Source organism: Bombus affinis, chromosome 1 (assembly GCF_024516045.1).
Source record: "Bombus affinis isolate iyBomAffi1 chromosome 1, iyBomAffi1.2, whole genome shotgun sequence".
Taxonomy (NCBI): domain Eukaryota; kingdom Metazoa; phylum Arthropoda; class Insecta; order Hymenoptera; family Apidae; genus Bombus; species Bombus affinis.
This window is the reverse complement of record NC_066344.1, coordinates 20,583,300-20,609,747: the sequence shown is the minus strand read 5'-3', so window position 1 is coordinate 20,609,747 and position 26,448 is coordinate 20,583,300. Positions and strand designations below refer to the sequence as shown.

The window sequence follows — 26,448 nt, the reverse complement described above, 5'->3', positions numbered from 1 at the left end:
AGTTGGTTTAAGTAAAACAGTTATGATACCGGTTTCGGTTCTTGACAAAGTTAAAAGAACCGAAAACGTGTTATAACTGTTCTGAATGTAACGGTTCTCGCGCATATCAGTTTCAGTTCTTGAAGATCGATATTATATCGTTTCCATATCGACTCTATAACTATTATTTTTCGGCTCTGTATTGGTTACGGTGCAGTATTGTATAATCTATAATACGTACATACATGATATGTGTATTCTTACATGTATCAATTTGATTTCGATTCTTACTAATCTTCACTCTTATTCGTTTTGGGAAAATGTTAATACATATGTATTAAATATTAGAAGTATGAGCATTAAATACTTTAAGATTTACTTTCAAAATTAAATTGTAATATAATGATAACCATCTACTATTTATTATTTTAGAATTAGTGATAGGATAGTATTAAAATTCTAAATTCCTGCTATGTTTTCTATGAAGAGTCAAATAAAACGGATGTTGGTAATTATTTAGTAGTTATGTTGAAGAAAGCAACATTTTGAACAACTACTTCTTCACTAGAAGAGGAATATACTATTTCCCCAGGTTTTTGCCTTACGGCTGTCGGACAAAAACATCTAACCTCTTTTCTCTCTAAACCTTTTTTCAATTTACAACTAATCGCACGCGACTTACAGTCGTGCGATTAGAAAATCCATTATCGTATATAGCACAATTCCCATTCGCACTACCGCGATGACAAAGTCAAGGCGCGACTCACCGCGACACTGGTCGCGCGCAACTACAAAGTATATGGAGTATATCGTGCTGTACTCGCGTGCAGAACAGTCGCGCGCGGCTGAATGTCGTTTTGCTGCTAGAATGTGAGGAGTCCTCATTGAGGACATTTTAATATGAAGCTAATAAGAAAATGAAGCTGACCTTTGTTCGGCGTCGCGCGCGACACCAAAGTTTCTGACATGCGTCGTAAATCTCGTGTCACTTGAATCTCTGTGAATGTGTTGTGAGAATTGTTCAGAAATTGTACAAAGGTCAACCTTATTCTTTTTAATAGAACCGCACATTTTTTAAGACGTCAGTCAATCTGTCATGGAATTCCTTACAAAAGATTAGTATCCTATTTATGTCAAAAAACTATTAATATTGAAAAAAATGTTTGATATTAAAATATTCGGATGGAATTTGTAGGACTAGTCGCAAGGGGCCTGAACCCAACTCTTTGTATTCATATGAATGAAGATTGAGCGAAGCGGCTACGCTTGTCGCTGTATCAAAAATAGATATAGATAGATATGAGCAGGATTAACTGTAGTAATACCGACGATTATTTGCGGATATCTCGGAAACTAAGAGTATCTCGGAGTAATATGTATAGGAAGAAAATCTTCAAAATGTTGATTTCTGCAACATATTTGAAAAGCATCGAAATCGAGAATGCGATGGCTTTAAATTCCGATATCTCTAAGCTCTATTACGGTGACAAAGCTATACCGAAATAGATGAGTACCGAAACCGAAATCGATATATGTACAGGATATAAAAGATAAAGATTCAGAAAAAAGCTAGTGAAGAGATGATCTTAACATTGAAGTTCAGGATCAAAATTTTATATTATTGCAACGTATTCTACGCATCACAAGAAACAAAATTCTGAAAGAAACCATGAGGCGTAATGACACTTCCTCTAAAAAAAAAGTAAATGTTAAAGTTTCAGCTGATTTAAATTCTTTACATTGGTTTTATTGACAGTGTTTACATTTTGCAGTGACGTGCAAAAAAAGTAGCATCTATTGATACAGGTTAAAACCCCAAATCTATCATTATGTATTGCACATATTCATTTTTTGTCTTTTTCTTTTTCTTTTTCTCGCTCAAGGTTATCCCCAAAATTATGTGTAATTCTTCACTTTCAATAATAAAAACGACGTTTAATTCGATGTATTCCACACCGGTTTCTTTTCCGCCAATGATGACTCCGATAGGTATTCGGAATCGTAGTTAAGTAAAACACAATAACATATCAAAAATCTGTTTGATTTTACAAATATTTATTTTGTATCGTAGGCAATAGAAAGTATACTCAACTTGGCATTACTATCGAACAAATCGAACTGAACTATGAAGAATGTATCTTATTCCCCAAAGAGGGAAGTTCAGTGATCTAAAGATTGATGTGACCCATGAGTAGCGAATCTGTATTCACATTATTCCACTTATTAGGAACAAATGTAAATATAGGCACAAATATATATATATTTGTTCAAATTATATATATATCATATATATATAATTGTATATATAATTATATACAAATATATTTATTTATATATATATAATATATATTTATATATATATATAATATATATATATATATATAATATATATATATAATATATATATATAATATATATTTATAATATATATAATATATATATTTATATATATATATTTGTCCCGAATAAAGTTTATTTGAGAATCATTAAAATTTTACCATGTTTTTCTGAGAGAAGGGGTAATCTCCGATATTCTAGATTTCTATTCCTCGTAATGAGTAGAATGCGTTGCAATAATCAAGGTCAATGTTGTTTCCACAGCAACTTTTTTTCAAATTTCCACCAATCCGAAAGTGTACAATGTAGAATAACGCTACGATCCTTTCTATACTTACTTTCTTTATACTTCGTACATAGTACCGAAAGCCGAAATAAATTTTTGGGATGGAAATTTATTTTATTTGCATATCGTTCAAAAATAATTGCGAAAATAATTAATAATATATTAATTACGAGACTCCACTACAATGAAATTACAAGTAATTAAAATTTCTAATTTATAGAAGTAAATTTTTTAATTTCAATCTTAAGATACTTAATACCATACTTGTAATATGTATTTAATACATATCAATATTTTCGCAAAATCAATAAATGAATCAATAAGAACCGAAATCGAACCGGTATTAGAATGCTGATATGTACTGTATGACCTTATAAAACTGAGCCGTAAATGATGCAGAACCGAAAAATGACAGTTACATAACCGATATGAAATTTACGTAATATTGGTACCAAAGAAAACAAAACCGATATGAGCGAGAACCCTTATATTCATAAAAGTTATAATATTTGTTCGGTTCTCATAATTATTTCAATCAGAACCGATATATCTACATATGTATAATGGTTTGAGACAGTCATTTTTGTAACCGTTGAAATGATTAATATTTTGTATAATCTGCTTTTATTCAGTTGACATCAAAAGCCTTCTGAAGGATCCTATTAAATAATGTTTCAATAAACTTATTATATATGTGTTATCCCTTTATTAGTGATTCAAGTAATTTATTCATAATGTGAATTTCCTTTCTTATCATTTCACGTTCTATAATAAATCATATGTTTAATTAGGAGTTTATTTATTGACTAACAAAATTTTGAACCAGATAAAACTACAAATACATAACACCATAAAGGGAATGTCTAAATATTCATATCTAGTGTCTACATGTATAACATCACATGAAAATATTCCCTAGAAATATAGATTAGTTGCCATTATGAGGTCATTATTGTAAATGCCTTAAGACTTTTGGATAATACTGTCAAATAGTTTTTAAATATTTTAAAGGAAGAAAAATTAGTTATATCATAAAAATTTGTTGGCATAACTCTGTGTTCTATATCTAAAATAAATACAGATAAAACAACAAAGATGCAGTATATTGAAATATAGTATATAGATGTCAGAAAACAAAAAGCTTTTGCCTTAAAATAAATCGTTATTCAAATATTAAAAGAAATGTTGAAAGAGGATGCGAATTTTCGTGTTTCGAAAATATTCGAGCATTTTATAAATTAATGTTAAAAAATTAAACTGGCAATTTTTTTATAAAGATTTAATATTTTATTCGATATCCCTTGTGTTTAACCTCAAAAAGAGATGTTTTAAGTAGTTTAATATGTAGAAGATTATTTTTTGTTAGTAATCAATGCTATATGTTATTCTTCTGTTAAACGAATTTGTCATTCTCCTTTAGTGTTTATTATTGTTTCTTACTAATCCTGTAGTCCTGTTCATTCCATAGAGGTGGTCATGTTGTAAAAACTCCTTGTGTTAATTTAATATCTTTGATTTGTAATGTATTGTGGTATTCTCGCAAATTTAAAATTCATTTTTTTCCATTTACGTTTTATTATTTCGACAATAAATCAGCATAGTTTTCCTTTTTTGACTACTGACATAAAATATTCTAAAAAATTATAACATAACATATTACAATACGATCTACAGATGTCAGAAATAAAAAAGTCGTCAATTTAAAATGTGTCAAACATAAAAAATCTGTTAATTAATTATGTAATGTTACCCGAGTATTACAAGATAAACCGAAGAAGAATATGCATTTTCAAGTTGCAAGGATATTGGGACATATTAGAAAATTTAACTTATCAAATCAAGATAACAAGTTTCTTTACATAAGTATGATCATTCCTATGGAATGAACTGCATTGGAGAATTAGTAAAAAACAATAATAAACAGTAAAGGAAAATGATAAACTCGCGTAATACAAAAATAAAATATAGCATCGATTACTAACAAAAAATAATCTTCAACATATTAAACTGCTTAAAAGATGTTATTGAACAAAAGGAGTATCAGGTAAAATTTTTAGCAAAAACTGTTATTTTAGTGTTTTTAACGTCAATTTGTAAAGTGTCTGAACATTTTTGGGATATGAAAATTCACTTTATTTCAATATTTTTAAAAATATTTAATTAATGGTTTATTTTAAATTAAAAGCTTTTTGCTTTCTGACATCCATGTAATATAATTCAATGTGCTGCTAAATATTTCTGTTATCTTATCTGTATTTGTTTCAGATATACAACATAGAAGTTAAAATTATACTAGAGTCTGAATATTTTCGAGACCACCGAATATTCATTGTATAATATAATACATATTTTGAAAATCTTTCTTAATATTCTTTATACATGCATTCAAAATATTCTTTACAGAATACAGCCTGTATGAACGAATGTAGAATTTAACTTCAATATTGACTTATAGGAGAACAAGGAATACTAATCAATAATACATTAATTATATATAAATTAATATGGTTTGATACAGTTTAAAATTATCAAGTGTTGTGTACATTACTAATTGACGATTCTGTTTTCTTAGCTTGTAATCACCTGTCGTAATGTACATATGTCGAAAGAGTTACTGTTCAGCATGTTGACCTTGATAGCATATTTCAAAATCATGAAATCGTTGAGGTCGCCCTTATTTCCAATAATAAATATAATTACTGTAAATTTCTATTCTAAAGCAATAAAGTAAATCAATCTTTAATTCATTATTTATCTGATATATTATACGTATACAAAATAAAAAACATTTTTATGTCTATGTCAATTGTTAGTTACAAAAACCAATTATTACAAAAAAAATTGAAAGTTTACATATAGTAGCCTAACCCCAATCAAGAATGACAAATTTGAAATTTTAAATATATCTTTTATGATTGTCAATAAATTAATTCACAATAATAACTTCTTTAACACAAAGTTAAAGATACTGCTTTTAAATTATTATTCAATATTTTCTAAATATTTCTAAATATCCATATTGATTTATTACTAATTATTTATTAATAGTTATTAATAATAATTTATTGAATAATCTTTCACCTTCAAATTTTATTTTAATTCTAAATTTCCTCTCCAACATTAACCTTAATTTTGCCAAAAATAGTACCACTGTACGCGACAGTATTATCGGATACTTATCAAGACCAAAATTCTCACTTTCTTTTCGTCATTTCAGATTTACACGTGATATGACCCAGTCCCGCGAGGTTTTGGCGATGATGGACGCACACACAACAACGTTCGGACGTAAAAGAGGCTGCACAGTCTCTCCTTGCGGCGCTTTCCTTTTTGGTGCTGCCTTCCTTATATCTTTGGTCGTGACAGGGCTTCTGGTCTATCATCTTGCGCCATGCCTCGAGGAAGAGCTCGTTAAACCATGCGGTGATTTCAGTAATTCAGTATTCGGGGGTCGTGGTCTGTCTAATAAGGACACGCATAACAAAAAAAAATTGGACGTCCGATTACCAAGATCTGTGGTGCCAGATTCATACGAGTTGAAGCTAATACCGTTCATACAAGTGGGAAATTTTACTTTCCATGGCGAGGTACGAATCGTTTTCTTCTTTCTTTCTTTTCTAGTCTCCAACGGTATCCTTGAATGCGAACTTTCTATTAACATGTCTCGATTAACATATACATACCTATTACCGATTGGACGAAGATTTATTGTTCGTCTGAATTAATTTCGTTGCAGTATAGAAATTATAATGTTTATTGACTTTTCTTCGAAATACATTGTTTTTAGAAAGATTTGATTGATTACCTCTTAAATGAAGGAAAAATGTTTATAGAACGTTCAAGGAAAGTTGAATCGTTTAAAGCAACGTTTCTCAATTTTTTTTAGATCATGACATCCATTTATTAAGTTTATATTCTTTTCTTACATTATATGAAGAATTGCACTATCCAGAATAATTAGACGATCGTTTTTCATGTTTGATTTTTATAACCAATCCATGCATGTATACAGTTGTTTTTTAATAATCGTTTTAAGGTCGATCTTTATCTCCAGTAGATATTTATACATTTATGGAAAATTTGAAAGTGCAGAAATATATATAATGCATATAATATACAAAAGTATATAAAGTTATATCCGAGGTAATTTATTCGTTAGATTATTTAGTGAGTGAAAGAGATCTCTACTTAGGTTCCACAGCTTAATTGCACCCACAAAAATATAAATTTTCATGTACTGTATTTTGGAGCTATCGCTGGGAGACGTGATCGCTAGAATATGCGTCAACGGGAGTCGTAAATTCCTGTTACGATTATAATAATCGACACCACGAATAGTTCGATCCCCTTATTTCGGTTAGGATAATAGAGGTGGTTGTTGTAGTATAACACTGTGATTCACAGAATTATAAAAATATATATTTCCAACAATTTGTACAATCACACAAATTAGTAACGCCGCTGATTAAGATACAGGTAACGAAGAAAAGGATTATTCGTAGATGAGAGAATCCGTGTATATGTTAACTTTGACTGTTCGTTGGTTATGAGAACCAATATAGTGACCCTCCTGATGGCGTAGAAGCAGTAGAAGTAGGAGCAGTCGGAGCAGTAGGAACAGCCGGAAGTGTAGGAACTCTGAGATATGTAGGAACTCTGAGAGCTATGGGGACTCTAGGAACTCTAGGCATAGTGAGAGCTGAAGGAACTGTCGGAACTCTGAGAGCTGTGAGAGCCGAAGGAACTCTGAGAACTCGTTCTGATGTGATTACGGAGGAAAGCTCAGTATGGGTGTGCTTTTTGAACGAAGGAAGCTGATTCGTTGTTCAGACTTTTCGTTATGAAAGTGAGGACAAGGATCCGTGCTATCCATTGGCTAAGACGTCGATGATTGAAAATGGGAGGTGTAAGCACCCTACCAACATGACTCATGGGAAAATCCAGACATTTCTATTATATTAGATCATCCCGTAAGTTCGTGCCGACTTTTGTGTATACATTTCATGTGTTGATTTATAAACATACGGCGATAAGGGACCAATGCACTTGAAAAATGGGAAGAAGTTGTACAACGAGAGGGGGATTACATTTTTTCATGAAACTGAAAGGTATGTAAATAATCTTAACATATACAACCGCTCGAAATACGGAACGAACTTACGGGATGACCTAATATAAATGTCTGGTTTTCCCTATTATATAATTACCGGTTTTTCCCGTGATAACTACCAGCTTTCTCCGTAATCTGTAAGAACGTACAATAGACCTAAGAACCTTTTAAGTACCAGTTATAAACCGAAAATACTTGCAGAATTAAAGTTTCCTGCAAGCTAATAAGACTCGGTTTATGGTTTATGGTGCTTAGGCATTGACGGTCAGACAATGAAAATGTCCGCGTCGCGCGGACATTTTCACGCGACGTAACATGTACGCTTATAGTTTATAATTACACTGCCACTATCATACGATTTAATATATTAATCTGTCAAGCTTATAGGATTTTTTTACTTTAGTAACATAAATTTTGTTTTTTTGACTTGTCAATACAAGTATCCTTCATAGTGGTAATTCTCTAATAATTTTGAGCAATGTACACATATTATTCGTTCGCATACACGATTTATATACATAAAATTTAACATTCATCCATTCTCTTTGCGTGCTGTGTATTTTTTATTTTTATTTTTTAGTTCAAAACGCTATGAAATTTCTTTAGTATTTTCTTTGTAATGGTGATGAATACTCACAAATTTGAGTAACTTTTTTTTATTTAAATTGAGTTCTTCTGCGGTTAAATCGAATATTATAATGTTATTATAGCCTTTGAAAAGGGTCGTTGATGAACGTAGTGCATATATTATGTGTCGTTGGTTTTCTAAATTTTCTTGCTATGATATGTGATACAGATACTAGTTCTGAAAATAAAGAATGGACAAAAAACAATTTTTATCCCACTATGCTAGGAGGAGGGTATTGTGTCTAGCCTGAATGTTTGTGTTCATTAGATATGTTTATAACATGTATAATTTTACCGACTTTTATTTAGGTTTCAATCGATTCGTGTACGTTGCGAGAATGCTGTAAGCTCTGCAGTATATCGGATTTTATTTAACAGGAAATTCAGGTCATCTTCATTTTTTTTAAATGGCATTATATGTTATGAACTTGATAGAGTTATAGCTAAGTTGTAGTTAACGAATTTAGCGATTACCTACTATGCTATGGCCTTGAGATGACCTTGAATTTAGAAATTTAAGTGCAGTAACGAGAAACAACATGGAAAATTACTTTACTTCGGTCAAATTACATTCAGAATTCAGAAAATATATAATTTAATTAAGACTGTCAAACTAATAAGTTTATTTCCAAAATCCAGCAATAACAATAATACTCTTTTGCAGTATACGTTACAATGAACTACCTCGTTCAAAGTCATCATAATAATAATAAGTTCACAGTATATTAAGTCGTTGATTTCATCTTGACGGTAGCTACTCTGTAAAATCCAAAATAAATGGTATAATTTAAAAAAATCACGGTGACTGATTTTTTATCGAAAACGAATTTTTGAAAGTGTTTAATATCAAAATATCTGCCAGGCTGAAAACTAACTAACTTTTGTTCGAAACATTTGTAACTTTTGTTTGAAACAATGGTAGTTGATCTTAGAGGATACATCCTGTTATTTATCATTTGCTATTTACTGCAGATGTTTCATATATATGTCGGGTTATCATTGGAGTTACGGGCGTACAACGTATCTTCACGTGAATTGGCCATCGTTGTTATGTATTATAGATGATATCTTACTGATACAAATGTAATTACTACAGAGTTTAACAAGTAACAGAGGTGATTAGATGATCGAGATGTTGATGATAATGAATTTAGGTTCGATAACGAATCCACGGTCAACAGAATGACGAATGCGATTTGATCTACGATTCTGGTGTGACTCAACGTACTTGTCCACTGTACAAGTAGAACTTAGCGGACCGAACCTCAGTCCAAGGGAACTGCTCTTATATACTCCTCTCCGTACCTCTCTGTACTTCTCGGGTTAATCTTTGTTTTTAAGGAGAGCTATATAATTATTCCGTCCCTCTGTTAGGTACACGTCCCTCCCGTGACCGTGGCTACGTTCAGCGACCCGTTATGTCACTTCGAGCCAAAGCCCACTGTTATAAATCTCGGGCACCCATACTCGGATTAGAACATAAACAACTATTTCTCAGTTTTAGTATTTAAGTGTAGCTATAATAAAAAGTCTGGACTAAAGTATTGGGAACCTTCTTAAACATTCCAAAAGAAAGGCCCCGATGTCCTTTTATCTCCGACATATATATTTAATAAATAATGCTATTTTGAGTACAAAAACAACAAATAGAACTATACTTAACCCAAAATGACATTAGAAACAACTATTATTCGTTATCATATTTCAAATCATTTATTTATAGACATTTATAGGAAAGTTATATCATAAATAGATAATACATGTGCAGATAGATAAATTAAAAATGAATAATTTATAATTATAAAACAGTTAAAAAAGGATTAAGCTAAGATAAAATAATTTTTAAAAATGATATCCGACTACCTAAAACTAAAAAAATGAAAAAGACAAGATGGTATGTGTTTTACTCAGAAATATGAGATACTCGTTCAGATATTTCTAAATAATTAAATGTAGAATGATAATATTAAATTACTGAATTTACAGATAGGTGATGGAGTTTAAAACTGCCGTAGTCGGACACTCGCACTGATTAAATATTTATAACTAATAGTTCTGTTTGAAAATATGATGTTATTGCACTCGGCGTAACATTAACTGCTATATTTTCACGTATCGTGAAAGTATCTCAAACACTCATTCCAACTGTATGATTACAATTTCGCTTAAACTCTGTAAATACTGTGCGTACTCGATTGCGGCATTTTTAATTTATCTGTAAATTCTTAAAAATATTTGAATGTGTACCTTACATTTCTCAGTAAAACACAATTGTACACCTTGTTTTCTTAATTTTTTCCATTTTGTGTAGTAAGGTATCATTTTTTTTAAATATTTATTTTATTATATATTTTGTAAAGATTTAATATAATTTAAGACAACATTGCTTTCAAAAATAATATTAAATATAATTTTTACAATGAGATCCTACATGATGGCGACAATGCATTTCTTTAACAATATTATGGCAGATAGCCCACCGCTACTTAGCCATACCGAAATTTATGAGTGAGTGGTCAGGCTCAGTAAAAATTTGGCTTGAGCGAACGTATGTAAAGTAGGTAGCCGGCGACTCGAAGTGATTGAGCTATGAGATGTCGATAATAAGACTATTTACGATATCCCATCTCTTATTTCGTATAATGTGCTCGTTTGACATCAAAGAAACCGCACGATGCTAAAAAGGTGCATATCCATTTGTTGCATATCATCGTTACGTATGATCGTTACATATAATCGTTGCGTATTACCGTTGCGTATTAACGTTGCGTATCACCATTGCGTATCACCATTGCGTATCACCGTTGCGTATCACCGTTGCGTATCACCGTTACGTATTACCGTTGCATACGTATCCATACTTTATTTTATCATGTAAAAGACAAGGAAAGACATGAAGCGGTATTTTTGCCTTTGACTTTCATACGTTACAATGTATTTATTAATCAACCATCTAGAAAATAGTTTGTAATCCCTTAATCACCGAACACTCTAATTTTTAAAAGGACAAGTTTAATAAATACACGCATAATGAATAATAGATAACAAATTTTAATCGTAAATAACGAATAATTTACATATAATTATGACCCATGATCTACCAATCCAAATCTATTTGTTTTTTTCACTATAATGTGCAATGTTCGGCACATCTCATGACCCAGATGCGCCGAGCGCTTCATAAATTTGCAGCAACCCTACAAGGAGCTTTCCTGAACCGCATGTGCACTGCTGTACATTGTAAAACCGGAGACGAACTTTCTGATACAGATATGTACAAAGGGTCTGTGTCAAGAACCATGGCAATTTAGCTTGGACGGGCTGCGCTTGGATTGGCTTAAATTAACCTCAGTGGATCTTCAGCTTAATTTAGTATACTTCATTGAGACATTTATTAATTCAGAAACATAATTTAAAAATAAATTGATTTCAGAATACATAAATTTTTAGTTGTTTACGCTTAATTTTTTACTACCGTCATTAATTTATTGTTGGTTATAATCATTAGCATTGCCTCCATATGCTTTTATAACGAACATTAAGAAAAATGAAATTGTTACTACATTAACCACAAATGTTATCCTCTAAATAAATCCTCTGTGTTGTCTTAACGTGTTCTATCAATGTTAATAGACTTGTAAAAAAAGTAAAATGATGTACAATTTTTGGTGCCATTTTTAAATAGTTTACAATTAAAAAATCGATTAGTTTCTAATTGTACATGATAGCACAGCTTTTCGATAATAAACGATTCGTACCTCTGCCAGTTACTGTACGAATTCCGAACATTGTATTTTTGGTTGTTAAATAGCTTTTTGCATAATATTAAATATTTGAAGATGAAACTTTGCACACTTTTTAAGAATAACGAAAACTACATTTTCACCAAGTTTCAATTTCGCATTCTCAGTTTTACATGAATAATCGTCAATTGAAACTAGTGCAATTTTAAGCGGTTTTTATTTATTTACGACTAAACGAATTAACCAATCTTAACATATAACATCTCATATGATAGATATTTTCAATAGCTACAATTTTCATTGGAAACTTTTATGAACCAACTATAACAATCACTGTTATATGTAAAAAAAGAGCTGTTTTCGATAACTCTGGAGATTGTTCACAAATTTTATGCAAGAAATCTTGAGTTTCCTAACCCCATAATCTTGAGTGCTATACACATAGGATTTGTCCCTGAACATGATTTCTATAAGATCGCATAAGAAAATTTAATGTTGAATTTGGCCTTCTTTGAGGCTGATTTGAGTGGACTATATCGCATCATCCTTTCCTTTGGCCGCGGATATAGGGAAGGACAATTCACTTGTTTTGTCTATCAGTCGTAACTGCTTTACCACATTACTTTTCTGTATGTCCACGGACTTTGATATAAAGACAAAACCCGGCAAATAACCGATTGATCCATTCTGTCTTTGGATCACATTTCGATACAGAATAATACAATATTTGCCCATCCACATTAATATGCAACAGTGATAAGCAACAAATGGATATGCAGCCTAAGAATTCAATCATGAGCCTAGAATTCTAATGAATAAAAAGCGCGACGTATTCATTTAATGTGTTGATGAGAACGATATTTGTCCCTTGGGAGATAATTTTGGAAAGCGCTGGTTTAGAAGATGCATTAGATGGGTTGGGATTTAATCGCATTGCCAAAAAATAGACACTTTCTCTAGGGAATTTGACCATGGAGTGAGAAAGGCATTGACCCAGTCTTAGTAAGCGAACTGTGTGGAGCCGTATAGCACTTACCTCAGAATCTCGAAACAGTAAACTCTCTTGATAGAGAGATTTAACATACATTCCAACAAACTTAATGTTAGAAAAACCAATTTTTCTATATAATACTTTTTAATACTTCTATTATTAAATGCGTTATAATATAAAATAAAAATTATTCTTATTCTAAGCGAAGACAGACAACAAATATTTCATACATTACGCCCTGGTATAATAAAGACTAAGTAATCTGCATCTTGTCTGTTATGTTTATATAAAAAAACACTTTCAATAGCGTAAAGAAAATATGTTAAAAATACATTTCTTAGAATATAATTCTAATCCAATATTCACATTTTCCATAAAAGTAATTACAATTGTATATAACTACGACAAGATTTCGAGGGAAGTAGGTGTTTTAGTAAACAGATATAGCCGGTTAATTTTTTAGTTTGTAAAAAAAAATCAAATCCATCGATGTCTTATTTGATAAAAGAGATGGTAGGAAATTTTCATTTTAAATTTAATTCTTTCAATTTAGGATAAGGAATTATCATAATCCTAGTAACACGTTGAAGCCTTTGTGTCATTTTATAATTGTAATACTGTTTATGACAGGAAGTTGTGTGGTTTGGAATGTACTACGTGCTACGAACATACATTTGTGAGTTTATTTCTGTGTTTTTAAATGAAGCAGTTGCACTTTTTATGAATCTAAATACTTATCCTGCGATATTCTCACAAACAAACAATGAACTCGTTAACGAATCGGAAAACAAGCAAGAATTGCATTCAGTGAAAGTTATTTTTTGTACAAAAGCTTAATTCTCAAGGATGCCTCTGTATATTAATTTTTTGAAATATTAGTGAAATAATCATGAAATTATCAAACGGGAATTGTTTCTTCTTTGCCTAACAGATCAAAAGAGCGACGAATCCTGGTGCTCTGAAAGTATTTTAATTCAGAAGATGTAGAACAAGTGATGGACTATATGTCGATGTTTAATCTTTTCCTTTACGCATCCATATAAACGGTATTAAAAACTAGGATGATGATTACAAGTTCACGTAGGAGTGAAATAGCCTGTAAAAACAGAAAGTTTGGGATTTTTTCTCGCCATATTTTCCCTTCTTCAATATAATCATTCTTACCAGACGTCAGAGATATCACATAATAGTAATTTCAATAATTTTATACAAATAAAAAGGATTAAACATATGAATGTAAAGAGGAAAATAGATATAAATAATTATATATTTTATAAATACTAATAAAGAGGAGCCCATACAAGTTCGTAAACAAAACTATTATGTGTGTAGTGCATAAAATTGTACAAGTTTTCACTGTAGTTTTGTAAACTACACTCATAGTAGATGGCGCTCCAAACTTTCTAGTTACAGTGGCTCTTTCACCCCTTGGTGAACTGGTGTTGTTTCTTTATAATAATTACACAAAAATAAAAATTAACGAATGAATTTTACAAGATATATGTATAATGCATAAATATTGGGAACTTTTGGAAATAATTTCTTAATTTCATCATCTTAAGAATAAATGAAAAAGATAGGAAACAGTCTGCTATCTTTATATCATTAGATCATTATTAATGATTATATACATAAATACAATATTAATGGATCCACATTAACAATGAAATTGGATGTATATATGTGCGTGTGCTCTATTGTCAATTAGTGGAGGTCTTATACCATATAATTAAACCATTGAGGTGGTATGTCGTGATAGGTGCGGAAGGAATACTCCGATGTTCAACAAAAAGTTTATTACTATTAACAATCAACGTGTCAACAATTCATACGATTCACACTTATGATTAACTATCGAGAGTTTACAATTGCGTATCTCGGCTTGTGTTTGGTTCGCTATGATACTGAACCTTTCGCACTTCGCGGCTTGGGGCAGAATGACTCTTTGTTCGAAACCAAATGGATTCTTTTCTTAGTTGCCCTTCGATATCCCTACTACACACGCGTTTATTAGATGTACCGCGGCGGCTGCCGCGCGTGCATTCTTCCAAACATTCGGCGGAAGAACCATAGGAATATCGATGGCACATTAGGCGCGTCGCTTTGAAGATATAGCGCTTTGTGTCGCGAAGTCGTTGGAAAGTTCCGTGCTCGTGTGCCGCCACACCATTATGTAACATATAATCAATACTATAGATTTCACTAAATATTTTGGCTTATATGTCTTGTAACTTGTATATATATTTTCAGATTCGTTTCAAATTTTATGAGTATGTTAATCACGATAGTCGCATCTCGATACAATGCTAATGAAATTTCAAAATGTTCTTTATAAATAATACATTCACGAAGACTTTCTATAGATGTTGAAACACTTTCATGATTCTGTGTTACTTTTAAGAAAACATGTCACACTGCAGAAATTAAAATAATTTTTATATTTTCAGGTAAAAATTCTAGTGAACGTTACGGAAGACACGGAAAATGTGACGCTCCACGCGGTGGATATGCATATCAATGAAAGTTTCACGAATATTAAGGAGTATTCGGAAATCGAGAAAGTGGAGAAGATAATCAGAATCGTGGAGCAGAGAAACGACACTGAACGGCAGTTTTACGTGATTAGAACGTCGGACACGTTGAAGAGTGGCAAGCAATACGTGGTGCATCTAAAGTTTGTTGGTTATCTGAATGACCACTTGCAAGGCTTCTATAGAAGCTCGTATACTGTTGGCAGTCAGACGAGGTAAACGCTTCGGCAATTTAATTCTGTTCTGTAGAGTGTAGGTGACAGCTATTTGTAGCCAGTAAATTTAAACTGCTTTATCAAGCAATATCTGTAGTTGCCAGTTGACTAATCTATTTGGAACGGTTCATTGAAACGTCAGTTATTTCAAAAACGTATGCAATCAAACCATGATAGTTTAATTTGCGTTAAATGTGATCCTGTAATTAATATTCGATAATTAATTTTAATTAAATTATAGGAAATTTTTAAATAATTTAAAAATAATTCGTACTTTAAAAATATTTTAAAAACAATTTATGGTTCATTTAGATATAATTTGAAACTTGGTCCCGTAATTATTATTCAAAAGATAATCTCGATTAAATTATCGAAAATTTTTTAACAATTTAATCTGTATATATATATATATGTCGGGTTTGCGTTAAGGTTAGAGTTAGGGTTAAGGGCGTGAAACGAATCCCTATTGCCACTAGACGTGATCATTATGCAATAGAGGAGATATTTACTAGTGCAAATATGACTATGATGGAATTGGACAAGTAATCGCGATAATTAGATACTCGAGAAGCTAATGACAATGATCCTAGGCTCAATAACGAATCCACGGTCAACGGGATGACGAACTCTACTCTTCTTTAGCGTCTAAGTTGTACTCAATGTTAATGCATGGGGCAATCACTGCGTATCTGAGAGTTACTTGAATCGTCGTCGAGATCGTACCGGAGAGTAATTCTCCGTCTCGACGATGCCGTCGAGGAAAACTATAATGGGTGGGTCTAAGGATATGAGATCCTCGGATTCGTCAAAGAAAGCTTTCGTTCCAAAGGTGAGGGAAATTAGCGCTGTTGCTAATTGGTCGATCTCCATATCGGCGTTTTGAAAGAGATGCTGGCCGCCCTTGAGGGGAGGTTGTTGACGAGGGGCATCGTTCGTGGAAGATAGGTTTCTCCTATTTCCCGTAGTTGCAACAAGGTCTATTTGAAGGACTCCGCTCGACTAAATCTTAAGATTTATTGCGGGTCCTCACGTTAGCTAAACATATACTGCGGAGATATGTTGACATCTGGTAATCATCTCACTCGAAGAATAGAGTCTGCGTGTGGCGAGCCACGGGACAGAAATCGTTGAAGTGCTTACCGTCGTGCCCCGTCCCAAGTATTTCTTTTAAGGAGAGCTATAGAGTTACTTCATGCCTTTGTTAGAGAAAACGTTCATCCCTTGACGGCGGCTACGTTCGGCGACTGGTTGTCGCCTCGAGCCCAAGCTCCTAATCATAAATCTCGAACAATCGGAGCGACATTTGTTTAATCTAAGTTACAAAGTTACGGTATTCCCGCGAATCCAAGGAGGGGTTCCGGTGTTCTTTCATCTCCGACATATATATAGAATAATGTTTATACATACATACATATATACTTATATACATATATTATAATCATTTGAACTTCGAAAATATTTCAAAATTGATAAGTAAAAAACTGGAATATGATTTAAAGGGGACAAAATTATCTTTTGCAATTTGTACACTTTTTTTGGAATAGTAGAATACTTACCTATAATTTGAATTTTCCATTTAAATAAGCAAATAATTAATATACGTTATTTTTAATCATAATAAAAGTTACATATAAGGTCAAATAGTGTTATTTATTCATTGTTTAATTTTATTAATGATAATTTTTTATATTTTTCTTTAAAATGTTTTTAAAAGTTTGCAGAATTGAAAAATTGAACTTAATCAATTATGTGCAATTTGAGAAACTACATCTTTTATTTCTGCTGTTCATTCTTATCAAGTATTAATTTTTATAATATACTAAATCGTTTTCCTTATGCACATGAATAAAATAAATCTATAATTGCAGTACACTACATTATATTTTAAATCTTCCTACTCGCCACCTGTCATGTTTTTAGACAGCATTTAAAAATGTATTTACGTTTATATAACATTGCCATCTTTTCTCATTTATATATAAATATACATATATTAATTAATAATTAAATATAGCAATTTTTCAATTTGGATTAAGATATATGTATTAATAAATGTTTGGTCACTTAAATTAAAAAATACATTGACTAAATAATCATTCTAGTCTTTATAAAAATATGGGAAAGTACTTTTAGATTGAAATTTTGTAAAAATTCAGAGGAATACGTATGAACCTTCTGAAAAAATATTTAGAAATTAGTTTGGTGAATTAAAGAACTCGGGTGTTACAATAGACTTTTATGATAAATTATTTTAAATGTAAATGTATGCTCTCAGACACTATTTTATGCAAACTATAATTATTTTGGAGTCTGAGTAAATAAATAATAAAATTCATTTGAAATTACAAAAAGAATTAGTAAGTAATAATAATTTTCATGAATACGTTGATTGTCATATAGTTGAGATATAAATATACTTGTAGAATGTTAAGTATCATAAATGCATACGTAGATTCGAAACTATAACTTGTATTCGAATTTAATATTGCAATATTCTGAATGAAATTAATATTGTTACTTTTGAAAGCAAAAAAGTAATACAATATTAAATTCTCGTTTTATGAAGTACAATGTTATTAAATATTTTTTTATATCTTGTAGTAACAAAATAGGAAGAAATAATATAGAACAATAAAAAATTAAGCTCCTACCTTCTGAAAGAAACATTGCTTCGTTATGTGATGTATGTATATTGTATATATTTACAAAGAATGCTGATCATGTCATCTTATACAATAAATAATGCAATAAGTTGTGGCTGCTAAATTATACTTTAATATTAAACAATAGTCTAAAAAATTTTAATAAGGTATTATAACTACTTAAATTTTCAAGACAAATCAATTCTTTTCAAAATTTATAAAATTCAATCTGCAATTACAATTGTATCGCCAATAATAACCTACTTTAGTAGTTGGTGTAACGATAAACAATGAATGAAGAGAAATATAACAGAATTGTCAGTTGAAATATTAAGCTGCTTTATGAACTATCATTTTAAATAAAGGAACAGTACACAATATCTTTGTAACATACTATTTATACGGTACTCTAAAATATTTGTGAACAAGTGACTTAAAATACGATATTCTTTCCATATCTTTTTTAAATATGTTGAATCTTATTTCAGATTAACTTCGCCTTTTCATTTTACAAAAATCAAACGGTCGACGGACGAAGAATGATCTATGCGAGATACAAAGTTTCATAGTAGTATTACAAACAAAAAAGAACAAAAAAGGCGAAAAAGGAATGGAAAAAGAAATTAAAAGAAAAGCTGAATTTTTACCGCAATTACGTCCATGGAACGATTCGTTCACTTCGTACTTTCTGCTTATCTCGAGAGTTTTCCCAGAACTGAAATATCAGCCTTTTAGCAATTAGCGAAAGTTTTTTTTCCCTTAATGACGATGTTTCTCTCTAGTGCGCCAAACGTCTGTGAATTTACACAGCTCCACGTCATTTTCTTAAGTATCTGTCGCAAAATCGCTGAAAGCTGAATAGCGAAGGGAGTCTCGCGAATCTTCGAGCCGATTATTTTGCCGACGATGAAGCAGTCGCGGAAATTATAAGTACTAATTATATAATATAAATTAGTACTAAGAAATTATAAAGACTTTGGTCTTGGTTTATTCTAATCTTTAAATTCAAGTTTTCACTAATGGAGTTTTTTTTTTTATTTATTTATTTAAATTCACTATTTTTCCAATTTGGACATTTGGTGGAATTTTTTAGCGGTTAAATTAGCATGTTGGTGGCTACCCCCAGCGGGGTACCATCCTCGTGTTTGTTAGGTTATGTCCTTTATAAGGTCTGCTGGGTGCTTCCTTTTTAGTCTTCTGTCCATATTTATGATTTTGTATGTTTCCGCAGCTAGCCGGTTTATGTGTGTTGCTATTCTTGATTTGTATTTCTCAGAGTATCTGCTGATTTCTTCCTTGACCGTTGGCATTCCCAGGTCCCTTCGTATATCTTCGTTTCTGACGTACCAAGGTCCGTTTACTATTGTTCTGAGGATTTTAGCCTGTATTACCTCTATTTTGTTTATATGGCTCATTGCTGCCGTCCCCCATAGTGGTATTCCGTACGTCCAGATTGGTTTTATGATCGTTTTATATATTTTTACTTTATTTTCTGTGCTTAGTTTGGATTTTCGGCTTGTTAGCCAATGCATTTGTCTCCTTGTTTTCTGTATTTTTTCTACTATTGATTTGATGTGTAGTTTCCAGGTGAGTTTTTGATCTAAGTGGAGTCCTAGGTATTTGACATGCTTTGTTTGCGTTATATGCGTACCGTTCAATAGGATGTTTGGTGGTATCTTTTTCCGTAGCGTGAATGTAATATGGTTGCATTTATTGGGGTTTGCTTTTAATTGTTTTTCTTGTAGCCAATTTTCTATTTTTACGATATGTTCTTGTAGTATTTTGACTGCCGTTTCTGGGTTAGTATGCCTGACTAGTATAGCTGTGTCGTGCGCGAATGTCAATACTGTGCTGTTGGTAGTTGTTGGTATGTTCGCCGTGTATAATGTGTATAGTATTGGGCCTAGGACGCTTCCTTGTGGTACCCCGGCCTTGATGTCTTTAACTTGAGAATGTGTGTCCTTGATTTTTATTACGAAGGTTCTGCTGCTTAGGTAGGATTTTATTAAGTGGTGTATTTGCTCCGGGAATTGTTTCCTAATTGTTTGTAGTAGACTTTCATGGTTAATTTTATCGAATGCTTTCTCTATGTCTATAAAGAGGGCTGTGCAGTATTCCTTGTTTTCTAGTGCTACTATTATTTCGTTTATAAGCCTGTGCATTTGCTCTATCGTGGAGTGTTTGTTTCTGAAACCAAATTGGTGATCCGGTATTAGTTTTTTTGTCTCTATTATTGGTTTTATGCGGTCGTATATTATCTTTTCCAGTATTTTGGAAAATACTGGGAGCAGTGATATTGGTCTGTAAGATGCAGTTTGGTGCGGGTCTTTGCCTGGTTTATGTAACATTTTGATTTGTGCTAATTTCCATGGTTTGGGGAAGTATTGAATTCTTAGAATTGCATTGAATATTATTGTCATTAGTCTTATTGCTTTTGGCGGAAGGTTTTTCAACATTTTACCATTGATTAGGTCGATTCCTGGCGCTTTGTTGTTTTTTGTTTTATCAATTATGTTTCTAATTTCTTGTGCCGATGTTTTAGGTATGGTGTATTCCTTGTCGGCTGTGGTAGTAGTGGTTTGTGGATCCTCCTCCGTATGACTTTTGAGGTTGCTGTTGTTGATAATGTGTGGTGTGAATGTGTTGCAGAGGTGGTTGGAGAATTCTTCAGCTTGTTCTTCGTTGCTTCTTGCCCATGTGTTATCTGCTTTTCTGATTGCCGGGACGGGTATTATTGGCTTCCTTATTTTTTTCGTGGCTTTCCATAGTGAATAATTGGTGTTCTCGTGTGTGGAGAGTGTCCATATGAACTTTGCGAATTCGTTATCGTTGTGCTCCTTTATTTTGTTTTTTATTTCCTTTGCAAGTTTGTTTAAGTGTTTTTTGTTTTCTCGGGTTCTGTATTTTTGCCATTTTGCTTTTGCTTTTCTTTTTTCTTTGATTTTGTCGAGTATTTCTTGCGGGATTGTTATTGTTTGTCTGCTGGTTGGTTCGGGAGTAGTGGTTGTCCTTGCTGCTTCCTGAATAGTTGCTGTCAATGTTGCTACTGCCTGTTCTATGTGTTCAGAAGTTTTTAACGGGATGTTGCAGTTTATTTTGCTTTCTATTATTTCTTTGAAAGTTTGCCATTTGGTGGTTTTGTTGCATAGTGTTTCTGGTTTGCTATAGTGAATTGGTTTGTTTCTGTATTCAATTATTATGGGTATATGATCGGAGCTGAGCTCGAGGTTGGGTGTTATTTTTAGTTTATTTGTGTTTAGTCCCCTTGTAACTGCAAAGTCCAGAAGATCTGGTTTTTTGTTCAGGTCAGTCGGCCAATGTGTCGGTGTTCCTGTGGATAATATATTGAGGTTATTATTTTTAATGTATTTTTCCAGTGTTCTACCTCGAGGTGTAATGTTTCTTGACCCCCAAAGCGTGTGCTTTGAGTTGTAGTCTCCCGCTGCGATGTACTTGTCCCCTAGGTCCTGGAAGTATTCTTCCCACATTTGTGTTGTTATTTTGTGTCGCGGAGGCACATATACTGCTGACAACTGGAAGTAGTTGCTGCTAGTTTGAACTGTAACAGTGGTTGCTTGTAAATATTCTTTGTTAACTTGGCTGTGTAGATAATGTTTGATATCGTTTCTGACTATCACTGCTGTCCCTCCGTGAGCTTTTCCTGAGGGGTGTTTGATATCATATATAGTGTAGTATGGTATTTTCAAGTAGCTTTTTGTAGTGAAGTGTGTTTCTGAGACACGTAGTATGTCTATATTGTTACTGTATATGAATGTTTTAATTTCGAGGGCCCGTTGTTGCAGGCCATTTGAGTTCCAGGCTGCTATTTTTAGAGTGTCCGTTTTTATTTTTTGCATAGCACGTTTGTAATTAGTTGTAGCATGACTGACACTAATGGAGTGAACATAAAATGTATGTGCATACATTCATATATTTTATCTTACCAACGAGAAATGTGTTCAATCCAATGTTGAAATTGAAGATTTAAAAGATATGGAAAAATGAAATTATAATTTAACAATATTGAGAATTAGATTAATTGATATATTTCTCAGACTTTTTTACATGAAAATTAAACATTCTTAAATCTTATCTATAGAACTTGATAGTGTGTTGCGAGAGATAATATTTAATACACACATATAGGATTATGCACTTAACCCAGAACCTGCGGTAGCAATAATGCATGAGAATAATTATGGTGTTGTTAAACATGTACGCTTACTACTACAATAAGATGTTTGTCATCTAAGAGTTGTTGATAGAAGAATAATTATGTGAGACCACATAGAGGGTCTCGCCAGACTTTAAATTTTATGTAACAATAAGGAGAAGAAAATCGCTGAGAAATTCCTGATGATTTTATGTTCCTAATTTATTTTTTATTTAATGTTGCATTCAGCTGGCAAAGTTATTAGCGAACTACAATGAAATTGTTCATATTCTTACGAACATTGAGGTCTTTTTCTATTTTGTTTGGTAATTTTTATTTTTAACGTATCAGACATTTTCTTCTACGTCGTATTTCAAAACTTAAAATTTATTAACGATCATTTTCTACAAATTGGATGCTATGACCTAATTTTTGATCACTCTGCTATGAATACGCCGAATGTAAGAATAAAAAATAAGGAAACTGATTGAAATACATCAAGATGCCTCGTAGAATTCATATTAGGTAGGCCAGTTTGAAAAATAGAAGTAAATTTAAATATGAATATGATAGAAATGAATTTACAATGCCTGGGTCCGTTCGGATTAGTCGGAAAAGGACGGAAGTTGTTTATGTTAGAGATGAAACTGATCGTTCGAAGCAGTTCCCTGTAATATATTCCGACGATTATGCAATTACTTCTAAATCGACGAAGTAAGAAAAATTTTTATATTTTTTGTATCATTGTTATAAGACTGTTTTGGTGTATTGTTAAGATTTTCACAATTAAAATAAAACCAAACATGGCCATACCCGCGAAAGGCAAGACTCGTTTTCTCAGCAAGCGCCTTCTTATTGTGACGTTATATTTAAAGTCCTTCGGCAGCAAGCAAACCGCTCTGTGTTCACACCTAATTATATTTCTAGCAACAACTTATACATGGCGAACGACATCCGACTATAATAGTAAGTGTACAGGTTCCGAGTTAAGTGGATAACTCTGTATATATATACTGAATTATTTGTGAGATATAATATTTTTATATTATATATGTCGGAGATGAAAGGACACTGGGGCCTTCCCTTTGGAATTCTTAGGAAAATCCCCAATACTTTAGTCTTTATGATTTAACCCGATTATAATTATTCGGGATTTGTGAGCTTGGACTCGAAGTGACACAACCAGTCGCTAAACGTAGTCGCGATCACGGGATAAACGTTTTATCTAACAAAGGAATGGAGTAATCGTATAGCTTTCCTTAAAAAGAAATAGTTGTAGCGGCACTCGATAGTAAACATTCCAACGGTTTCTGTCTCGTGGCTCGCCACACACAGACCCTATTCTTCGGGCAAGATGATTATGAGATGTCGATGCATCTCCACAGTACATGTTTAGTTAGCCTAAATCTTAGGATTTAGTTAACTCAGGTCCTTCAAACGGACAAACAGTCTTTATCCTAACAGTCCCCAAATCTACCACCCACTACGGGAAGATACGGAAAATCTGCTTTTCCCACGAACGACGCTTTCCGTTAACAATTTTCTCTCAAGGGCGGTTAGCATCCTTCTTTAAATACTAACATAGAAATTAACCAATTGACCGGAACGTCCATTTCTCTCACTTTCCAAAGTTTCTTTCGGAGGCTTTCCTTGACGAATCAGGTAATCTCGTGTCCTTAGACACACCCCATCATAGTTTTCCTCTGCAGCATCATCGTGACAGAAAGTCATTCTCTCGTGAGATCGCAATAGCGAGTTACTTAGCGTCTTTACGCTCGATGTACAAGCATCTCGAGTATCTAATTACCACGGTTACCTGTCAAATTCCGTAATACTCATATTTGTACTAGTAAATATCTTCTCTATTGCATAACAACAATATTTAATCCAAATGGAGATTCGTTTTATGCCCCTAACCCTAATCATAATGTGAACCCGACATACATATATATGTCGGGTTGACATTAAGATTAGAGTTAGGGGCGTGAAACGAATCCCCATTTGCATTAGACGTTATCGTTATGCAATAGAGGGGATATTTACTAGTGCAAATATGACTATGATGGAATTGGACAAGTAATCGCGATAATTAGATACTCGAGAAGCTAATGACAATGATCCTAGGCTCAATAACGAATCCGCGGTCGACGGGATGATAGATGTACGTTCTCACAAAGTCCAAGTCTGACTCTTTGTTAACAAACGTGAAATATTCACTGATCGTAAAGACGTTACTCTTTTCGTCGATGAGATCGTACGAGAGAATGACTCTCCGTCCCGATGATGCCACCGAGGAAAATCTATATGGGGTGTGTCTAAGGACACGAGATCCTCAGATTCGTCGAGAAAAGCCTTCGTTCGGAAGGTGAGGGAAATTGGCGTTGCTGTTAATTGGTCAATCTTCATATCGGTGGTTAGAAAAAGATGCTAACTGCCCTTTAGGGGAAGTTGCTAGCGGGAAGCGTCGTTCGTGGAAGGATAGATTTCTCTTATCTTCCAGTAGTTGGGACAAAGACTATTTGTCTATTTGAAGTACTTTATATAACTGAAACTTAAGATTTATAACGGGTCCTCGGCCAGCTAAATATATACTGTGAAGATGCGTTGACATCTGGCAATCATCTTACCTGAAGGACAAAGTCTGCGTGTGGCGAGCCACCGGACAGAAATCGTTGAAATGTTTACTACTGTTATGAACCGTCCCAAGTATTTCTTTTAAGGAGAGCTATAGAGTTACTTCATGCCTTTGTTAGACAAAACGTTTATCCCTTGACCGCGGCTACGTTCGGCGACTGGTTGTCGCCTCGAGCCCGAGCTCACTATCATAACTCTCAAATAAATACAGTCAGATTGAATGACAGCAATTTCTTAATACGGTTATGGTGGAATCTAGATTACAGTACTACGGGGTCTTCACTCCTGCTCGGACAGCCGAGGAGAACGGACGTGTCTAGACGGTCGTCCTCTCCAGGTATAAGTGAATAGGGAAAAAGTGCTTCAAAGTAATAGTGCTGCAAAGTGATAGTGAGGAGGAAATAAAATAGCAATGCAGATACCAACTATAAACATAGCAACAAAGGGAAAAACATATTATATAAAAAACAAACAAATTAACATGGAGACAGAAGAAACAAAAGAGCATCGGGGACAGGAAGAGAGCAATTCAGAATATGAAAGCTACTATCAGGACGAAAGCTGGAAGCTAGCGAAGGCTAGCAAAAAACGCAAAACAACTACAGACATAAGTGTCATAGGAAACCCAGCTACAGAAAAGCAGCGATGGCTGCAAGAATTACCATTAAGCAACTCCTTCAGCTCACTAACGGAAGAAATAGACGCTGACCCCATAAATAAAACCACAATCCAAACAAATCATATTACAAAACCACCACCAATCTTTGTTGAGGCCCAAATAATAGACCCGCTCATCGATCTACTAAATAATCTAGATGAGAAAAACAACTACACAATAAAGCAAACAAAATTGGAACAAGTAAAAATACAAACAAACACACCAGAAACATTTAGGAAAGTTATAAAAGCATTAAAAGAAAAAAATGCTATCTACCACACGTATCAGCTTAAAACTAAAAGGAGCTATAAAATTGTCATAAGAGGATTGCATCCTAAAACCAACATACATAAACTAAGCGATGAGTTAGCAAAAATTTGTCATCAAACAAGAACAATAAACAATATAACAAGATTCGACACAAAGCAACCATTACCACTATTCTTAATAGAACTGGAACCCAGAAACAATAACAAGGAAATATATGATATCAAACAAATACTAAACACAATAGTAACAGTCGAACCACCACGACACAAAAA

The 26,448-nt window shown here is 32.8% G+C and overlaps 1 protein-coding gene across 1 annotated transcript in view; it reads left to right on the top strand.

The window, feature by feature from the left end:
- Positions 1–5,801: 5,801 nt before the first annotated feature.
- The window catches only part of LOC126917601 (aminopeptidase N), a 57,953-nt gene continuing 37,306 nt past the window's right edge, over positions 5,802–26,448 (top strand). Inside the window, exons 1-2 of the mRNA XM_050724649.1 lie at positions 5,802–6,189; positions 15,521–15,819. Of these exons, the coding sequence (XP_050580606.1) occupies positions 5,833–6,189; positions 15,521–15,819 (656 nt within the window). The 5' untranslated portion in view covers positions 5,802–5,832. The remainder of the gene's footprint in view (positions 6,190–15,520; positions 15,820–26,448) is intronic.